This window comes from Urocitellus parryii, chromosome 9 (genome assembly GCF_045843805.1).
Source record: "Urocitellus parryii isolate mUroPar1 chromosome 9, mUroPar1.hap1, whole genome shotgun sequence".
Taxonomy (NCBI): Eukaryota; Metazoa; Chordata; class Mammalia; order Rodentia; family Sciuridae; genus Urocitellus; species Urocitellus parryii.
Window position 1 is genome coordinate 48,048,228 of NC_135539.1, and position 21,143 is coordinate 48,069,370.

At 31.8% G+C, this 21,143-nt stretch overlaps 1 protein-coding gene across 1 annotated transcript in view; it reads left to right on the top strand.

Moving 5' to 3' along the window:
* The window catches only part of Rab18 (RAB18, member RAS oncogene family), a 36,314-nt gene that overhangs the window by 1,143 nt on the left and 14,028 nt on the right, over window positions 1-21,143 (top strand). The window contains exons 2-3 of the mRNA XM_026410604.2: window positions 3,922-3,977; window positions 18,039-18,100. Coding sequence (XP_026266389.1) covers window positions 3,922-3,977; window positions 18,039-18,100 — 118 coding nt within the window. The remainder of the gene's footprint in view (window positions 1-3,921; window positions 3,978-18,038; window positions 18,101-21,143) is intronic.

Below are 21,143 nucleotides of genomic sequence, written 5' to 3' on the forward strand. Positions count from 1 at the left end.
GATGTGGATGTAAGTGGCTGTTGACAGAGGTTTGTGAGTTCATCCAGGTTTTGAACAGAGTTCTCCAGGTGAAGTCAACCTTACCATCTGATTATGATTGTATAGTCTAGGTCTTATTGATGATCTTTAAACTCCAGGGGCTGTAAGCAATCTCATATTTAGCTGTACTTTCTGATGTACCTTTCTTTCAAATAACTTTTTAAGATTATGAAGTCTTACTTTTCTAGGTACTTAAGGATTTGCAAGCTAATGTAAAAAATCTGAAAATTTGTAAATTTTTTCAAGTTTGACAGTACATTCTCTTAGTTCTTCTCATTTAATGTACTTTGTATACTAAAATGCAGAATTTGCACATACTAAGGAGTAGATTAATAAAACACTCTGGGTTAGCATAATTGTGTGTGTGTGTAAAGGGTGAACAAAATCATTTTCATGATCACCATCTATTTTTGTACAATTTGAAGGTCAGAAGTTAATACAGTAAACATTATTTTACTAGAAATTGCATAACCTTCTTTCCTTCCTCTTTGTTTCCCTTGAGATAGGGCCCTCATTTAAGACATGAAATAGCTGTTTTTGAATACAAGAAGAGTTGGTTGTCATTTCATGTGATTTAACCCAATATATGATAGGTTGGGACATTAATTTATGATGAGTGGATGGTGAATTAAATTGTGTATATTTTTTTTGTGGAAGGTTAACTGGAGGTACAATGAACTGGAGATAATTAGTTCCCCTTTTAGAATATGGCCTGTTATATGGATTTATCAATTTTGCTCATTCACTCTAACAATCATATATATATATATAAAAAATTCATTTAAAACTTTCTCAGTACTTAATGGTGAGTTGTGAACTATTCACTGCAAAATTTTAACAGTGGTACTCTTCAAAGAAAGAATTGCACCTAGGGACATAGCTGTTATTTTTATAACTAGATAGACATTGTTGGTCAGTGTGATGTGTTATAGAAAACAATAAATGACTTTAAAGTTGAAGTGAGTGATTTTTAAGGCAAGTTAGTACAAAAACATTTGTCATACATATGCTCATAAAGTGTTGTTCTAACTAGTAATTTGCTTCTGTTTCTTTATAGAGCTAGATCAAGTGGAAGTGAAATGGCATTGTGTTGTTGAGAAATTATTGCCCAACAAAGAATATCTTAATTTGGGCTGGGGTTGTGGCTCAGCTGTAGAGTGCTCACCTATCATGTATGTGGCCCTGGGTTTGATCCTCAGCATCACATAAAAATAAATAAATAAAATAAAAGGTATTGTGTCCAACTACAACTAAAAAATAAATATTTAATAAAAAATAAAAAAATCTTAATCTGATTAGTCGATTTCCTTCCAGTTTATTTCATATTGTTAAGAGAGTAAAGACTTTGTGATACCAAGATTATGAAACTAGTGTTGCTGCTTGTGTAACCTTGTGTGTGATATTTGAACTTTCTAGGCCTTCGCTGGAAAAGTGAAGAGATTGGGATAGAAACCTCTCAAACACTATCCAAAATTAAATGTACAGTTTAAGATTCTAATTCATGGCTAGGCCTGATAAAGTAAAAATGTAGCAAAGTGTATAAAGAACAGGGAAGAATTTATAGAACCCTTCTGTTATCTAAATTGATATCCTTCCTAGAGTTAAGAATATATTTTGGGCTACCACTGTACCCTGGCAAAGATCTGACTTACACTCAGTTTGGATTTGTTGCTTTATACCATACCAATTCCCTATCTTTCTGACAAAGTACCAACGATCAGGGCTGTTATAAGGATATACAGTTATGGAAGGAAAATCTCTGGCCTAGTGCCTGGTATATTATATGTTCATAAATAAGTCAATACCATTATTACTTGTATTATTATGATATTTTATTACTACTATATAAGGTTATGTTAACCTAAGTGTTTTTTTTTAATTTTGTTATTTGTGGTTTTATTGTTGTTTGGTACTAGGGATTGAACCCTGACTTTAACACTAAGCAACATCACCAGTCCTTTCTATTTTTTATTTTAATGCAGGGTCTCAATAAGTTGCTTAGAGCCTCACCAAGTTGCTAAAGCGGGCCTTAAACTTGCAATCTTCTTGTCACAGTCTCTTGAGCCACTAGGATTACAGGCGTGTGCCACTGCACCAGGAAAGCCTAAGTTTTTGTAGTAATATTTTCTGTTTGACCAAGTGTAGATATATATCTGTTATTCTTAAATTGTGGGTAACTGAGTACACTGAGAGAAGAAAATAATTTTTTAAAAAGTTATTAGGTGTTTTACTAGTGTTGTTACCTGACTCATGTTGCAAGTAAGCAAAAATATAATTAAGATGTTAAGTAGAAAAACCTAGTTGACTCTTGTGTTTTCATTTGTTTCTGTGGTGCCTGTCTTACAGCAAATACAATAAAACCAAATTTAAATCTCTTACATATAATTAAATGACATTGAGTTTTGAAACTAGCAAAACTTGTGGACAAAACTTTCTCTAGCAGCAGTAATCACAATCTATGGAAGTTTTATAAAATTTCTAATTCAGACATGGGGTAATGATTTTCTTAATTTTTTAAATACAAACAGGTTGATAAAACTAACTTATGCTTTAGTAGTTATTTAAGAGCAGATTGATTAATTTTGTAAATTTTGGGCTTTTTAAAGAAAGGCTTAGATTTATTATTTTATTTATTTTGTATTTCAGATTGAACCCAAGAGCAGTTAACCACTAAGCCACATCTCCAGCCCTTTTTATTTTTTATTTTGAGACAAGGTCTCCTTGAGTTCTTTTCTTTTTTTAATATTTATTTTTTAGTTGTAATTCGACACAATACCTTTATTTTATTTATTTTTATGTGGTGCTGAGGATTGAACCTAGGCCTCGCACATGCTAGGCGAATGCTCTGCCACTGAGCCACAATCCCAGCCCTCTCCCTGAGTTCTTCAGGGCCTTGCTGAATTGCTAAGGCTGACCTTAAATTTACGATCCTCCTGCCTCAGCCTCTTGAGTCACTGGGATAACAGGCATGCACCACCATGCCTGGTTATAGATTTTATTTTTGAACAACTTTTAATAATTGACCCTTCTGCCTCATTAAGTAAAATAAAGCTGGGAGACGTAAAATCTTAGCATACCTTTCTAATCTGATGTCTTGTTTTCATCTCTTCCTTTCTGATTTCTTTACCATTTCCAAGTTTAGTCTTTCCCTCTCTCCTCACAACCATATAATAATGGCTGTTAACTCCTTCTTCTGTTGATTTTTCTTCCTTTTTTTTTCCTGGCATTAACTTTTCAAAATATGTTTTTCATTCCTTTCTTTAAAAGCCTTCATTAGTCCAAAATGCTTATTTAGTTTCATACAACCTAAGGAATATTTGCCAGAATATACCTACTCTGCCTGTCACTGATCTTTCTCCCTTCCTTTTTACCATATCTTTTCTTTGCACATGGATAAAAGTTATACTTCTTGTTACAAAATACTATGCTTTTATATTTTTTTCTTTTTACTTGAGTACAGAATAGATACCCAACAGATTTTTAAAGTTATTTCATTTCATTTCAAGAAACTTGATTTTCACCCCCTTCATCCATGAAAGCTATCATTTTCTTAGAAGGGCATGCCAGTACAAATTTTTCTTTAAGTTGACAACAGCAAAAACAAAAAACACCTTTTTGTATTTGAGGAACTGTGGAGAGGAACATAGGGTATACATTTATAGTAAGCTGCTTTGTTCTTGGGATTTTAGAAAATTGCCTTTTCAATAATTTAATTTCTCCTGATATTTCTTCCCTGAGGTAGTATTACCAGAGCTGTCCTACATCAGCTCTTCTTATATATGTCTAATAACTTGTGACAAAATATGACTGTGATGAACACATTTGTCGTATGATTAGAAATAAAAGCTGAATTCCTAATCTGTCTCTTTAATTCTCTTTTAGCCTGCTCTTGAGGTTCACAGATGACACTTTTGATCCAGAACTTGCAGCAACAATAGGTAAGCCTAAGTTTAAAAATTTAGAAGGATTTTTTTTAATTTTTAAAATTGTTGTTTTGTCTTAATCCCCCTATCCTCTTGTTGCCACCCCACTGCTTCCATGTGTGTTGCAATTTTATTTGTCTTTTAAGACTTAACTTAGATTAATTAAAACAAATAAAAAATAAAAAAACAAGACTTAACTTTGGTGTCATTAACTCCAAAGTCTTTTCTACATCTCACCCAGCAAAAACAACTTCTTTATCTTTTACCCATGGCATTTTGTTGATGTTACTAATGTGATTATCTATACATGTTTCATTCCTATAACTATGGATTTCTTTTAATTTGTTAGCATACGCAATAATTTGAGTATTATATAGCAGATACTTTCCTAAGAGGTGGGGCTTTAATGGTGAATAATACATATTTGGTCAATTTTATAGTTTTAACATTTACTGCAGAGATTGGTATATATTCTGAACTCCCTCATTTATTGATAATATCTATTAAAGATTACTAGGAGCAATGATAACAAAATGCTTTTTTTTTTTTTTTGGTACTGGGGATTGAACTCAGGGGCACTTGACCACTGAGCCACATCCTCAGCCCTGTTTTCTATTTTATTTAGACACAGGGTCTTAGTAGGTTGCTTAGGGTCTTGCTTTTGCTGAGGCTGGTTTTGAACATGTGATTCCTCCTGCTTCAGTCTCTTGAGCCACCGAGATTATAGGCATGCACCACTGTGCCTGGCAGCCCCAACTGCTTTTTAAAAATAAATTTTAGATTGCCTGAAAGTGGTTTATTACGCTAGCATATAATAATATTTGAGAAAATAGAAGTAAATATTTTAATATCACATATGTGGAAAGTAGACAACATATAAAGCCATTAGGAGACATTTTGGAATAGTTGAAAGATTGTTCAGCTGGGTTAGATCTGTACAGTTGTCATGGTTTCTTCTTGAACGAGGTGTGATCTTGAGCAAGTCATTTAACACTTGGATCTTTTCATCTGTAAGTTGAGAGGTTTTGGTGAGAGATACATTTTTCTTCCAATTCTAAATGACTATAGTATTATTTATTGTCAGGGAAAAGAAAAAAATTTCTTTCAACTGGCTTTATTTGTTTTCATTTATTATGAAATAATTTCAGACTTAGAAATAAGTTCTAGTAAATAGTAAAGAATGCTTATATATTCTACTCAAATTCCCCCCAATTTAATATTTATTACATTTGTTTTATTATTTTCTATTTAAATGGTGTTCTTTTTTAGTGAATTGTTTGAGAATAAGTTGCAGACATGTTTTTAATCTGAATATTTTAATGCTTATTTCCTAAATGAGTTTGGATATAATTCTCCTGTCTACAGACAGGTTCATTAATTGTCTGATTAATATTCTGTATAACAAAAGAAAAACAATTTTTTTAGTCTAGGATCCTATCTAGGGTCAAACATTCAATTTAGTTGTCAGTTCTCTTCAGTCTTTTTTAATTGTAATGGTTTTCAGTTTGTCTTTCCATAGCCTTGACAGTTTTGAAAATTATAGATCTTTGTATCATGTCCCTCAATTTGTGCTTGTTGAGTGTATCTTCATGGTTAGATTCTAGCCATGTATTTTTGGTATGAATTTCACAAAACCTTCTCCACACATTATGTCAGGAGCAAACCATGTTTATTTGTCCCATTAGAATGCAACTTTGGTCACATAGGATGATATATAATTATTATTTTTAAAGAGAGATTGAGAGAGAGAGATTGAGAGAGAGAGAGAAAGAGAGAGAATCTTTTTTGTAGATGGACACAACACAATGCCTTTATTTTTATGTGGTGTTGAGAATCGAACCCATGTCCCGTTGTGCTAGGCTGGCGCTCTACCGCTGAGCCACAATCCCAGCCCTGTGATATATTATTTTCCACTGTGAAGTTAATATTTTCCCTTTATAACTAATAGATTTCTTATGGAGATATTTTTTGAAACTGTATAGACAGACATTCTGATTCTTACACTCTTTACACTCTTATTTTAGTATCTATTGATAATTCTTACCTGCAACAGGTTATAAGGATAATACATGATCCTGTCAGCCCGGCTCTGGTTGTCAAATGATTTTTCAAATGCCCTCATTCTGTTTATATTTCTTACTTAAAATTCTATAACAAAGAGCTCTTCTTTTTTTATTTCTTTCAATATGAATTCATAGTGCCTCTAAACTTTTAGTAAAAATGAGATATTACTCAGCTTTTGTATAGCAATGATATTTATAGATTTATATGTATGATAAGAAAGGTAATTATTTAAAACACTAATAATTCAATATCCATTTTAATTTGGTTTTGTGCTTTTTGCTCCTCTAAAAAGTGTTACTTAGTAGCAAAACTTATTTTTTTTGAGAGGATGGCTGGTAATGTATAATGTGGAGTAGAGGAATAGTAATTGGTAGAAAAATAAACTTGCTTAAAGTTCAGATTTTACTGAAGGAATAGGCCTGTATATAATATGAAGGTATCTTCATTTCCATCTCAAATGAAACATGGAGAGTTGCAGAATGATAGATCATAGGTTGTTCATATTACTAAAAAGCCTTTGTCATCTGTAGAAACAAATGCTAAGATTATAGCATGCTGATGACAATGTAAGTAATTTGTTCCCCAGATAGGTCCTAGGTCTTTTTTTTTTTTTTGAGACTGTCATTTATAATGGAACCCCATAGCATATAATCTTTTGAGACATATTTCTTTTATTTTGCTTAATGGTATTTAATGGTGGGGCTTCAACCAAGTTGTTGGAAATAATTTATTTCCTTTTGTTTCAGCTGAGTTTAATTCCATTCTGTGAATGTCCCACTTGGGTTTTATCCATTCACCTATTGTAGAACATTTAAGTTTTCCTAGGTTTGGTAATTGTGAATAGACCTATTGTAAACATTCATGTATAGGATTTTATATGAATATTAATTTTTTATAGTACCTGTTCAGCAGGGGGATTGCTGAGTCATATGGTGTATGTATATTTAACTTTGGAAAACAGTTTGGCTGTATTTTTATGAAGTGATTATATCAATTTGCATTCCCGTGAGGAGCGTATGAGAATTCCTGTTCTTCCACATCCCTCATTTACATTTAGTATGAGCAGCCTTTTAAACTTTAGCCATTCAAATAGCTGTGAGTTGTGGTTTAATATGCATTTCTCTAACGACTAATAATGTTGAGGATCTTTTTATGTTCTTATTTGCTGTTGTATATATTTATTTTTGTGTGTGAACTGTCTGTTTAAGTCTTTCGTTAGTTTTTAAATTGGGTTTATTTCTTATTTTTGAGTTTAGAGAATTCTTCATATATCCTGCATAAAAGTCCCTTATTAGATATTCTATGTGCTTTGCAAAATTTTTCCTCCCAGTCTTTGACTTGTCTTCATTTTTGTTACAGTATATTTCTAAGTACATGTTTTTTTTATTTCAATGAAATTCAGTTTATCAGTTTTTCAGCTTTTGCCAAGCAGAAGGTTGCAATGATTTTTCTCTGTTCTAGAAGTTTTACAGATTAGGTTTTATTTTAAGGATAATTTTTTTACTGTTTTTTAAATTTTTATGTTTATATGACAGTGGAATGCACTACAATTTTTATTACACATATAGAGCACAATTTTTCATATCTCTAGTTGTATACACAGTATGTTCACACCAATTCGTGTCTTCATGCATGTACTTTGGATAATAATGATCATCACATTCCACCATCATTAATAACCCCATGCCCTCTCCTTTCCCTCCCACCCCTCTGCCCTATCTAGAGTTCGTCTCTTCCTTCCATGTTCCCTCTCCCTATCCCACTATGAATCAGACTGCCTATATCAAAGAAAACATTTGGCATTTGGGTTTTTTTGGATAGGCTAACTTCACTTAGCATTATCTTCTCTGACTCCATCCATTTACCTACAAATGCCATGATTTTATTCTCTTTTACTGCTGAGTAAAATTCCGTTGTGTATAAATGCCACATTTTTTTTTATCCATTCATCTATTGAAGGGCATCTAGGTTGATTTCACAGTTCAGCTATTGTGAATTGTGATGCTATAAACATTGGTGTGGCTGTGTCCCTGTAGTATGCTGTTTTTAAATCCTTTGGGTATAGACCGAAGAGAGGGATACCTGGGTCAAATGGTGGTTCCATTCCCAATTTTCCATACTGCTTTCCATATTGGCTGTACCGATTTGCAGTCCTACCAGCAGTGTATGAGTGTACCTTCTTCCCCACAGCCTCACCAACACTTATTGTTGTTTGTATGCATAATAGCTGCCATTCTGACTGGAGTGAGATGAAATCTTAGAGTGGTTTTGATTTGCATTTCTCTAAATGCTAGCAATGGTGAACATTTTTTCATATATTTGTTGATTGATCACATTGTCATCTTCTGAGAAGTGTCTGTTCAGATCCTTGGCCCATTTATTGATGGGGTTATTTGGTTTTTTTTTGGTGCTTAGCTTTTTGAGTTCTTTATATACCCTAGAGATTAGTGCTCTGTCTGATGTGTAAGGAGTAAAGATTTGCTCCCAAGATATAGGCTTTCTACTCACCTCACAGATTGTTTCTTTTGCTGAGAAGAGACTTTTTAGTTTGACTCCATCCCATTTATTGATTCTTGATTTTAATTCTTGCGTCACAGAAGTCTTATTAAGGAAATTGGGGCCTAATCCCACATGATGGAGATTAGAGCCTACTTTTTCTTCTATTAGATGCAGGGTCTCTGGTTTTATTCCCAAGTTCTCAATCCATTTTGAGTTGAGTTTTGTGCATGATGAGAGATAGGGGTTTAATTTTAGTTTGTTGCATATGGATTTTCAGTTTTCCTAGCACCATTTGTTGAAGAGTCTGTCTTTGCTCCAATGCATGTTTTTGGCACCTTTGTCTAATATAAGATAATTGTAATTTTGTGGGTTAGTCTCTGTGTCCTCTATTCTGTACCATTAGTCTACCCATCTGTTTTGGTCTACTATTACTCTGTAGTACAGTTTAAGGTCTGGTATAGTGATGCCACCTGCTTCACTCTTCCTGCTAAGGATTGCTTTAGCTATTCTAGGTATCTTATTTTTCCAGATGAATTTCATGATTGCTTTTTCTATTTCCATGAGAAATGTCATTGGAATTTTTATCAGAATTTCATTAAATCTGTTTAGTGCTTTTGGAAGTATGGTCATTTGATAATATTAATTCTGCCTATCCAACAGCAAGATAGATCTTTCCATCTTCTAAGGTCTTCTTTGACTTCTTCTTTAGGGTTCTGTAATTTTCATTATATAGATCTTTCACCTCTTCCATTAAGTTGATTCCCAAGTATTTTTTTTTTTGAGGCTATTGTAAATGGGGTAGTTTTCCTCGTTTACCCAATGCATGGAGTTCATTCTTTAAAAGAAGAAAAAAGTCAACAAATAAATGACTTGAGATAATTAAAATTACAGCTGAAATCAGTGAAATTGATTGAAACAAAAGAAACAATTGAAAAAATTGACAGATCAAAAAGTTAGTTTTTTGAAAAAACAAATAAAATTGACAGACATTTAGCCATGCTAACGAAGAGAAGGAGAAAGAAAACTCAAATTACTAACATACGTGATGAAAAAGGAAATATCACAACAGACACTACAGAAATACATAAGATAATTAGAAATTATTTTGAAAACTTGTATTCCAATAAAATAAAAAATATCAAAGACTTCGACAAATTTCTAGAGTCATATAATTGGCCCAAATTGAATCAGGATGATATACACAATTTAAACAAATCAATTTTAATGATGAAATAGCAGACGCCATCAAAAGTCTACCAACCAAGAAAAGCCCAGGACTGGATGGATACACAGCCAAGTTCTACAAGACCTTTAGAGAAGAACTAATACCAATACTATCAATTTATTTCTGTAAATAGAAAAAAAGGCAGCACTTCCAAACTTATTCTATGAGGCCAACATCACCCTGATTCCAAAACCAGGCAAAAACACATCAATGAAAGAATACTTCAGACCAATATCCCTAATGAACATAGATACAAAAATTCTCATAAAATTCTGGCAAATCGAATACAAAAACATCAAAAAGATCGTGCACCAAGATCAAGTGGGATTCATCCCAGGGATGCAAAGTTGGTTCAACATATGGAAATCAATAAATATAATTCACCACATCATCTCAATAGACGAAGAAAAATCATTTGACAAAATACAGCACCCCTTTATGTTCAAAACACTAGAAAAACTAGGCATAATAGGAACATATCTCAACATCATAAAGGCTATCTATGCTAAGCGCCAGGCCAACATCATTCTAAATGGAGAAAAATTGAAGGCATTCTCTCTAAAAATGGGAACAAGACAGGGATGCCCTCTTTCACCACTTCTATTAACAGAGTTCTTGAAACACTTGCCAGAACAATTAGACAAAAGAAATTAAAGGTAGACACATAGGAAAAGAAGAACTCAAATGGGCACTATATGCTGATGATATGATTCTATACCTAGAAAACCCTAAAAGTTCCACCAGAAAACTTCTAGAACTAGTAAATGAATTCTGCAAAGTAGCGGGATATAAAAATCAATACCCATAAATCAAAGGCATTTCTGTACATCAGTGACAAGCAAAATTTTTTGAAATAGTGTTTGAATACAGCATGAAGTATGGGTCAAAATTTCTTGTTTTTCTTCTTTTGCATATGAAGATCTAGTTGTTCTAACACTATCAATTGAAGAGAGTGTCCTTTCTACACTTAATAAGCTTTTGTACCTCTGTAAAAATGTTGGTTGTCATTATATGTGCAGATATATTTCTGGATTTCATTCTATTCCATTTATCTATTTGTCTTTATGTCATTATCTCGCTGTCTTAATTTCTGTCAAGTTATAATAAAAAAGTCTGGAAATCAGATATTGTTAATCTGTCAGTTTTGTTCTTTTTTAAGGTTGTTTTGGTCATTCTGGCCTTTGCATTCTCTAATGAATTTTAGAGTCTGCTTGTTTTAAAAATAAAGCTTGCTGGGTTTTGAAGGAATCATCTATAGATCATTTTGAGGAGAATTGACTTAACAATATTGATTTTATGATCATAGAACCTAATTTTTATTATCTCTCCATTTAGGTCTTCAGAATTTCTCTCTGTTTTGTAATTTTCAGTGTATAGGTATTTTCATAACTTTTGCCAAATTTAACTTTAAATATTCAATAGATTTTCATTGTTAATGGTGTTTTTTTCATTTTTCCTTTATTACTAAATAAATAAATATTTCTGATTTTTTAATGTTGATTTTTTTGTTGTTGTTATTCTTTAACCTTGCTGAACTTTCTTATAAGCTCTAGAAGGGTTTTTTTTTTTTTCCTTAAGATTCTAGTCCATTCTTTCTTTTCAGCCTATATGCCCTTTATTTCTTATGGCTCTAGCTAAAAATCTTCAGTAATAATGTACCATGTTAAATCGAAGGGGTAAAAGTTGATACCCTTATTTTGTACATGATGTTAGGGTAAAACTTTTTTGTCTTTTACCACTAAGTATGATGTTATCTGTGTTCTTTTCATAGATGTTGTTTATCAAGTAAAGGAAGTTCCCTTCTATTACTAGTTTATTGAGAGGTTTTATTAGGAATGCATTTTGAGTTTTGTCAGATGTATTTTCTGCATCTGTTGAGATGATCATGTGGTATTTTTTGTTGTTGTTGTTTAATATAGTGAAGTACACATTGATTTTTTTTTTTCAATGTTAGACCAACCTTACATTTTTTGGGATAATCCCTTTGTGATCATGACATTTTGTTCTTTTATACATTTTTTTGATTCATTATATAAAATTTGTTTAGGATTTCCATTTATGTTTATGAGGGATATTGGTAAATAGTTTTCTTTAAAGTCTCTGTCAGTTTTTGACATTAGAGTGATGTAGGACTTAAAGACAAGGAATGAAGGAAGCATTTGCTTCTCTTCAATTTCCTACAAGATATTTTTGGTGGGGGTTGTACTGGGGATTAAACTTAGGGGTGCTTAACCAATGAGCCACATTTCCAGCCTCCACCTTTTTAAAAAAAATTTGGAACAGGGTCTTGCTAAGCTGCTGAAGCTGCCTCTGAACTTGAGATTCTTCTGCTTCAGCTTCTAGAACAACTGTGATTTTAGTCATGTGCCACCATTTCCAGATCCTGCAAGATCTTTTTAGAATGTATTATTATTTAAGTATTTACTGAAATTCAGTTTGGCTCTGGAGTCTCCCACCTCAGCATGGGTAGTAAGTATAGACTCAATTTCTTTAATAGATACTTAACGCCAAGGTTATCTATCTATATTTATTTACTTACTTATTTTATAGTGTTGGGAATTGTGGGGGTTTTTTTTGGTGTTGTGATAAATATATATAACATATACCTTACCATTTTGACTACTTTTACATGAATAATTCACTGAGTGAGCATATTCACATTTTTGTGCAACTGTCACTGCTATCCATTTCCAGAACCTTTTTAATCACCTCAAACAGAAACTCTGAACCAATTAAACATTAATTCTATACTAAACTCTTCCCAAAGCTCTTGGTAACCTTTATTTCCCAAAGTCACTGCTTTTTAATCACTTCAAACAGAAACTTTTTAATCACTTCAAACAGAAACTTTTTAATCACTTCAAACAGAAACTCTGAACCAATTAAACATTGATTCTATACTAAGCTCTTCCCAAAGCTCTTGGTAACCTTTATTCTACTTTCGGTATAATAAAATATCTAGAATAGGCAAATTTGCCTATTCTAGATATCTCACAGAAGAAGAATCCTAAAATATGTGTCTTTTTGTGTCTGACTTATTTCACTTTGCACAGTGTTGTCAACGTTCGTCCATGGTGTAGTATCTCAGTATTTCATTTCTTATGACTGAGTGATGTTCCGTTGTATGTGTATGGCATATTTTGCTTAGCTATTGATCCATCAACAAGCACTTATCGCTTCTACCTTTTCGTAGTGCTAAAGAACTTTGAACTTTGAACTTTGTTGTCCAGTTGTTTTGGGTATATACTTCGGAGTGGAATTAAAGGAAATGTCAAACTGTTTTTCACAATAGTTGCAATAGGTTAGATTCTCATGCACAAAGGTTATAATTTAACAAAATCCTTTTCTATACTTGTTATTTTCCTTTAAAAAAAAAAAAGCCATCCTAATGGGTATGAAATAGTATCTCATTGTGGTTTTGCAAACACTATATTGTTATTTTCCTTTTTTAAAAAAAAAAACCATCCTAATGGGTATGAAATAGTATCTCATTGTGGTTTTGATATGCATGTCCCTAATGGCAAAATGATGTTGAGTATATTTTATGTGCTTATTGGCCATATATATAAATATATATAGAGAGGGGGGCGGAGAATGTTCATTCAAATCCTTTGCCCATTTTTTATATGGGTCCTTTGAGGTTGAGTTATAATGATTTGCAAATATTTTTTTTCCATTATGAGGGGGTTGTTTTCTCACAGTCTTGATAATGTCCTTTGATAACTTGTAAATTTTGGTAAAATCCAGTATTTGGGGCTTTTATTGGCCATATTTCTACTGTCATATCCAAAAAATGATTGCCAAATTCCATTCATGAAGATTTGCTTTTCATGTTTTCTTCAGAGTTTTATGGACTTAGATTTTATATTGATATCTTTGATCCATTTTCTGATAACTTTTGTTTGTGGAATAGGTAAGAGTCCAGCTTCTTTCCTTTTTGCATGTGAACACCCAGTTTTTGTGAAACCATTTGCTGAAAAGATTGTTCTTTATCCATTGAATAATCTTAGCTCCCTTGTCAAAAATCCTTTCAGTATGTATATGAGGGTTTAGTGTTAATTCTCAAATTTATTCTTTTTTAAGAAAGTTTTGCTGTTCAGTGCCTCTTTCAGTTCTGTGTGAATTTGAGTATCAGTTTTTCCATTTCTGCAAAACAAGCTGTTGGAATTTTTAATAGGAAATGTGTTTAATTTGTAAATTACTTTGGGTAGTGTTGTCATCTTAGCAATATTATGCTTTCCAATTCATGAATATGGGATGCCTTTCTGCTTATTTATGTCTTCTTGAATTTCTTCAGCAACTTTTGTAGTTTTCAGTGTATAGTCCTTACCTTCTTAGTTACATTTTTTTCCTAAATATTTTATTCTTTTTCATGTTGTTTTAAATGGACTAGTTTTTAAAAGTTTCCTTTTTGGATTTTTCATTACTAGTGTATAGAAATGCAGTTGACATTTGCCTATTGATATTATATCCTGCAACTTCACTGAAATTGATTATAAGTTGTAACAGTGTTTATATGTGTATTTGTGTGGAGCCTTTTAAAGTTTTTTTCATGTAAGATCATATCATCTGTAAATAGGCATAATTTTACTTTTCCCTTTCCAATTTGGTTGCCTACTCCAGCCCCCGCCCAATGTATCTGGCTAAAACTCAATACTCTGTAGAATAGAAGTGGAAAAAGTTAGTATTCTTTTCTTTTTTTCTGTTCTTAGGGAAAAATAATTTCAATCCTTCACCATTGAGTATGATGTTAGCTGTGAGTTTTCATATAAGGTCTCTGTCGTGTTGAGGAAATTTCCTCCTGTTCCTAGTTTGTGAATTTTTTTTTAACTATGAAAGGGTTTTGATTTTGTCAAATGCCTTTTTCTGAATCAATTTAGATGATCTTTTTCCCTTCAATTAATGTGATATATTACCTTGATCCTTGTTTTGTTTTGATTTTTGTTTCTTTGTTTTGTGAATATTTAGCCATTCTTGCATTCTGGAAAGAATTGATTACTGATCCATTCTCTCTAGTAGATCAATTTTTCTAGTTCTTCGTGAGCCAATTTTGACAAATTGTATGTTTTTTGGATTGTGTCCATTTCACCTAGATTATCCAATTTGTTGGTGTATAGTTGTCCAATATTATTTTATAATCCTTTTCTTTTCTGTAAAATTAGTAGTACATGTTGGGTGTCCCTAATCCAAAAATCCAAAATCTGAAATGCATCTGTTATGGTTTAGATTTGAGATGTCCCCGAAAGTTCATGTGTGAGACAATGCAAGAATTTTCAGAGGTGAAAGGATTAGATCAAAAGAGATTTAACTTAATCAGTGGATTAATTTCTGTTAATCACTGACTAAAGTAGGATCAGGGCCAGTGAGGGCTACAGGCTTCTCCGGCAGCAAATACATTAGGCATTCATGGTATTAGCGGAAATTGCTTACTCATTACCCTCTGTGCAAAGTCTCTTTTGGTTCAGAGTTGATCTCAACTGGAGGAGATAGTAGAGACTATAGGCATAGTTCTTCTCTTTATAAAACCACCATGAGTCTCCATGTTTGTGACATCTCTGCCACATCTCTAGCTATACTCTGATAACATGCCTCAAACATGCCATTTTTTATTTTGTTTTATTTTGGGGTCTTGTTTTGTGTTTTCTTTGTTTTGTTCTTTTTTTCTTTTTTTTTTTTTTGCAAAGTGAAGCAAGCCTTACACCTCTGGTCAGCCATCTTGCTAACATCACTGAGTTCCCACTTGTCTCATTTTCTTTGAATCTCTTCTGCGTTTTCTTGTGGGTAATTTCTTTTGTTATCTCCTCACATTTACTAATGTTTCCTTCTACAATGTTTAATATGCTGTTAATCTCATCCTGTGTATTTTTCATCTCAGACATTGCAATTTTTATATCTAGAAATTTAATTTGGTTCTTTTGTTTTACTTATGTCTTCTTGACTTTTAAAACATGTTTAAATTTCCTTTGACATTTGTGTCAATTTGCGGTTAATTTTTATTTATTGATTTTTCTCCTTTTTGACAAAACAGGTATACTTCAATTGATATTTCTTTTCTTCCATTCACAAACATACATTATTGAGTTTAAATATTCCTTGTTAACGTTTTCATATTTGACCTCTTGTTTCAAAGGCTGTTTTGAATATATTATCTCGTTTTAAATAAAATACCCTTCATAAAATAGGCCTTAAAGAGATTCCTGCAAAGAAACTGAACTAGACATCATATTGAAAAATGCAGACACAGGTGAACAAAAGAAAAGTTGAAATAACAATTCTACTTCTCTTATGAGCTCCTTGTCATCCATATGAAGAGGCTGAAAGTGATTTATTGAAATGTGGTAAGAAGTTGGCAAAATCAAATTAATCACAAAAAAAACTCCTGTTGCTGCTACCAATAAAGACAATTTATCAGTCAGACCCCCCAAAAAAAACCAGGCATGGTAAAAAATCAGTTTTAGAGTATAAAAACTGAAGAGCTCAATTGAATGAGATTCATCAAGAATCCAAGGGAGGAAGAATGAAGACTTAGGGGTTTGGATCCAGATGAGTCATCCTTTTACTTCTGTTGGCTTTGACAGTAGCACTCCAGTGGGCATTGTCTCCTTTGGTTGTTATTGGTAAATTACAGATATAATGTGTCAAAAGGATGACTTGGAAATATTGTTAGTTATCCACATGCAAATTTTTCCTATGATAGAGATAGTTATTGGACTATTGACAAAATGTGCAAAAACAAGAAATAATAAAAGAGAAAAAGTGGTGGGGAAGGAAGGAAACACAAATATTCTGGGAACAGTGAGTTTCTTTACTTGGGAAAACTAATTAGGAAAGAGACTGGTTGCCCTGGACATGCTTCTGAAGTTAAAGCAGGGAAAAGTTCTTCATATACTTTCCCCTGAGAATTTAAACTGTCAATTCTCAAGATATCCAGGAGAACACATTCTGTGTAGTGTCTACCAGTGACCTTAATTTAGTGCTTACTCTGAGTCCAAACCTTTTCCTTCCCTGAATCTTCCCCTTCTTCCATCCCTCCTTCCTTCCTTCTTCTTTTTCTTCTCTCCCTTCTTCTCTTATTTAGTATGTGAGATTTTTGTTTGTTTGGTTGATTGCTACATTTAAGTTTTCCTTGGACTATGTAAACTTTTTAAAAATATTATTTCTTTGGAATACAAAAAAAATTAGGCACAATGAATATTTTAAATATGAGTTTTTATTGTCTCATTTGTGGGTGTAATGATCACTAAAAATCACCCTCAATTACTGATATATTTCCATATTGATGACAGGTGTTCTGTTAAGCATTTAGTACATGAAAGTGCTGCTCATCTTCGTTGGAGCTGTTCTGAATTGATTGTGATAAGCTAGTAAGATCTTTTTTATAAGTTATTTTCTAAATTTCTTGAGCTAATGTTTTCCCCTCTGGCCAGTGGGATAGACTGAACATTATTTTTGATACTCTTTTAAAGATGTGGCAAGTTTCTGTTTACTTAAGCCAGATGGCATGTGTCAGCTCCTTTTTTTTTTTTTTTTTGGAAAGAAGGCAAAATGGGGGAGAGGGTACTGCTGTAATAAAATCTTGGGTAACTTATGAAGCTCTTTTTCTCTTTACATATATTTGGTATTTAGAGAAGCTTTTCATAGAATTTTGGGCACCCTTCTATCAATTATGAAGATTTCCTACAAGATTGGGGACAAATGTTTCTATATGTAAATTCTTTATGAAATTGTGTGGTAGCAAGTGATCATTTATTAGGTTATATAAATCTAATTTTTTTAGGACAAAAGTAAAGAATACCTCAGACAAGGAGTAAATGAGCCATTCATATTCTTACCAGTCCTCTAAACTGCTTATAGTTGTGATCAGAGTTAGTGGTTGGTGGGTAGTAAAGGACTGTGAAAAACAGTGTGTATATAATTTGGGAGCCCCTGAAAACTGCCATGATCCTTAATCAGTTAATATTCTTTTAGCACCATAATTCTAGCTCTTGGTTTTAAATGTGAGTAGTTAATTATCACCTTAAATTGAATTTTATTTTTCTTTTTAGGGGAAGTACAGGTAGGTGAGTGAGTGAATTCTATTGAATCTGATTTTCACTTATCCTTATTCAATCCTGAGCTGATGATCTTTAGCAACATGTTTTTTTTTAATTTCCATATCCATATTTCTAAGAATTTGGGGTGTGAGTTTGAGCACTTGATAAGTGGATTTTTCCATTTTATGGTTTTGTTAATAATATTGAATTTTAAAAGTATATGTCTGGATGACTTATATTTTTAATTTCTTCAAGGTGTTGACTTTAAGGTGAAAACAATTTCAGTGGATGGAAATAAGGCTAAACTTGCAATATGGGTAAGAGTTTTTAAAATGTTTTTAATAAGTATTAAACTTATACTTTTTAGGGAAGCAGAAATTGATTTATTAAGTATTATTAGAGGAAAATGAAAACTTGTATTAAATAACTTGAGATATTTGTTAATTAATGAATATATAATATATAGTTTCATCTTAAAATTGGGTAATTAAAAACTTGTTTTACTTAAATTTTTAAAATTTATAATCACTTCAGTATATTTCAAAACAAAAGAATTTAAAAAAATTACCTAGTCTGTCAGAGTCATTGTTACTGGATATTTTCCATTAGAGTTTTTAAAAAACCAGCTAGACTAAAGCAACATGAAAGGCATTTGTTAGGGGAAGGGAAGAGAAGTGATACTTGGAGGAAAAATATTTTTCATGTCTATGGTTATAGATATTTAAAAATTTGAGTTTGCCACTTTATATTTGCTTTTTACTACCTTGTCTTTCCTTACTGGCTTGTTTTCATTTCTCTGTGAATCCTACTATTCTGATCCACATTGCTCTGCCGACTAGACCCCTCCTTGCTAATGATGAATAAGGTACCATTAACTGTCAAAAACATCCAAGAGTCATTATTGCTAACATATAAATATGTATTATACATATTTCTTATAAAATATCTATTTTTTTACAAGTACTATGATAGTTAAACATATGCATTTTGTAATATGATAAATGATTTCAGAACTGAATAGCAATCATCAAATTGTGACATGCTTTCCACATGGTGGCTAAATACTAAATGCTGCCTGTTCATCAATCACAGATTGAAAAAGCAGATGTTTGTGTATTTTATAATGTCATTCATCTTCCTAGTATTCTTTGAATTTACTATTTCCATCATGTTTTATATCAAAATAATAACAGTGTGTTTAATATATTTGTGTTAATTTTTACCTAATGTCATATTTTGATTGTTAGCCTATTTTACCTTCTCCCCCAACTATATTTGATATGAATCAAAATAGTAATATCTAATAGAAACATTTTGGAAAATGTTGGACTATATTGTAGTAAAATATATTGAACAATTTAAGAATATTGGCTTCTCTACAGAAGTGAGGATCTGATTTTCCATATGCTTTCCATGGTTAACATTTTGCTTCTTTCTTCCATTTCTGTGGCTTCATGAAACACGTAGGTTAGAAGAGGATCTGAGGCTTGATGATTTCAGTGAGATTTTTCTCTCATACAGGAGGGTTCTTTTGTTTTAAATTTATTTTCTACTTGCCTAATGAAAATGCTGACAGGTATTCTTAAAGAGATATCTTTAAATAGACTTATAAATATTTTTTAAAGAAGAAATTTTTCCACTTAAGAATAATACTAGCTCATTCTAAAAACTGTAATTAATAAGAAATTAATAGAGAAAAAAGTTTATCAGTATAAAATTTTTAGTGAACATCTTTTAAAATATCTAGTCATGTGTATATATAATATTAAATACATATATGTGTGTTTTTTAACTTGTTTGTCCCCCTGCCTACTCACAATGTATAGATTTTTTTGTGTGTCATTAGGTGTAGAGGTTCATCAGTTTAAATGGTCACCTGGTATTTCTTTTTATGGCTATTATTTAACTCAGCCATCCCTCAGTGACATGGATTTAATACCAGTTTTTCTCAAAGACAAGCAGTGCTTTATTGAGCATCATGATTTATATATCTGTGTGTACTTATTTGGTTACCTTAGGATGTACACCTAGAATTAGAGATATTGGTTTAAATAATGTGAAGATTTAACAGTGATACCAAAAAGTCTTATTTTTCTGTTTGTATTGCTATGAATTACATTCCACCGCTATGAGTTACATTCCACCAATTGTGTTTTTTATATTCACTCTTCCAAACCTTAATTTCTAATCAGTATTGTTAATCTTTCTCATTTTTGAATCTCTGAGTAATAATTTTTTACTTGTTCTTACATTTCTTTTGAGTTTTTTCTCAGATCTATGATCATGTTTCAAAATGAATTTTATTTTTATTTACTTTGCCCATTTTATATTAGCATTCATCTTTTCCAAAATTTGTCTTTATATACTAAAAATATTAGCTATTTATCATATATTTTCTTACTCTTTCATTTATCTTTAAAATCTTGTTTAAAGTGAATGTTTGTGTTCTTATGCATGTAATATTAACTCTGTGACGTGCTGCAAATTTCTTTTTTTCAGTTTGCCATTTATACTCAAATATTGTTAAATATGAGATGAGCTAGGGAGTTTACTGGTGGGGATGTTTTTACCATACCAAGGTTTTAGTATTTATATAGTCAAATAATTTATTTTCTTCATGGCATTAGAGTGTCATGTTGTAGTCAGGAAGGCCTTTCCACTCAATATTAGATGTACATGAAACCATAGTTGCCTCTAGTTATGCTATGGTTTTATTTATACTAATAAAATGGGTTTACTATCCCACATGTATACTACTCCTAGGATCAAATAGAATAATTAAACTTAGCCCTTAACCCCTGCTATCTTCTCTAAACATATACTCATCATGACCTAAATTGCATCTGAGAGGTTGTCTTTTCTTCTGTATCCTTGCCTCACTTCCACTCCCATAATTCTATTATTTGGTATTTTTAGATCTTTTCTAGCCCTTGGTTTATCTATATCTCTCTTTAATAATCCCTTCTCTCCTTACAATTTTAGAAAACAAAACCACAACATAAACACTTAAAAGGTCAGCTTCTTTTATCTCACAATGATGTTATTTCATTTATCACATATTGCTGTTTTTGAAACAGAAGCAAAAGCTTAACTTCCATTTAGGCATATAGTTCATATAAATTCTGGTCCAGTGCTACAACGTAGGGTTTTGTGATTTTCACTCAAAATTATCATACTTATTTGAGTATTTTTATGAGTAAATCCAAAATATCTTAAATATCTGCTCTATTTTAATATTCACATGTAAAGTGCCAAACTAATATGTAATATTTTAACATGAGAATACTTTTTATGTCTTCTTTACTTTTAAAACATTAGTCTTTGTGGATATATTTATTTGAATTATAGTTCATATTTTTA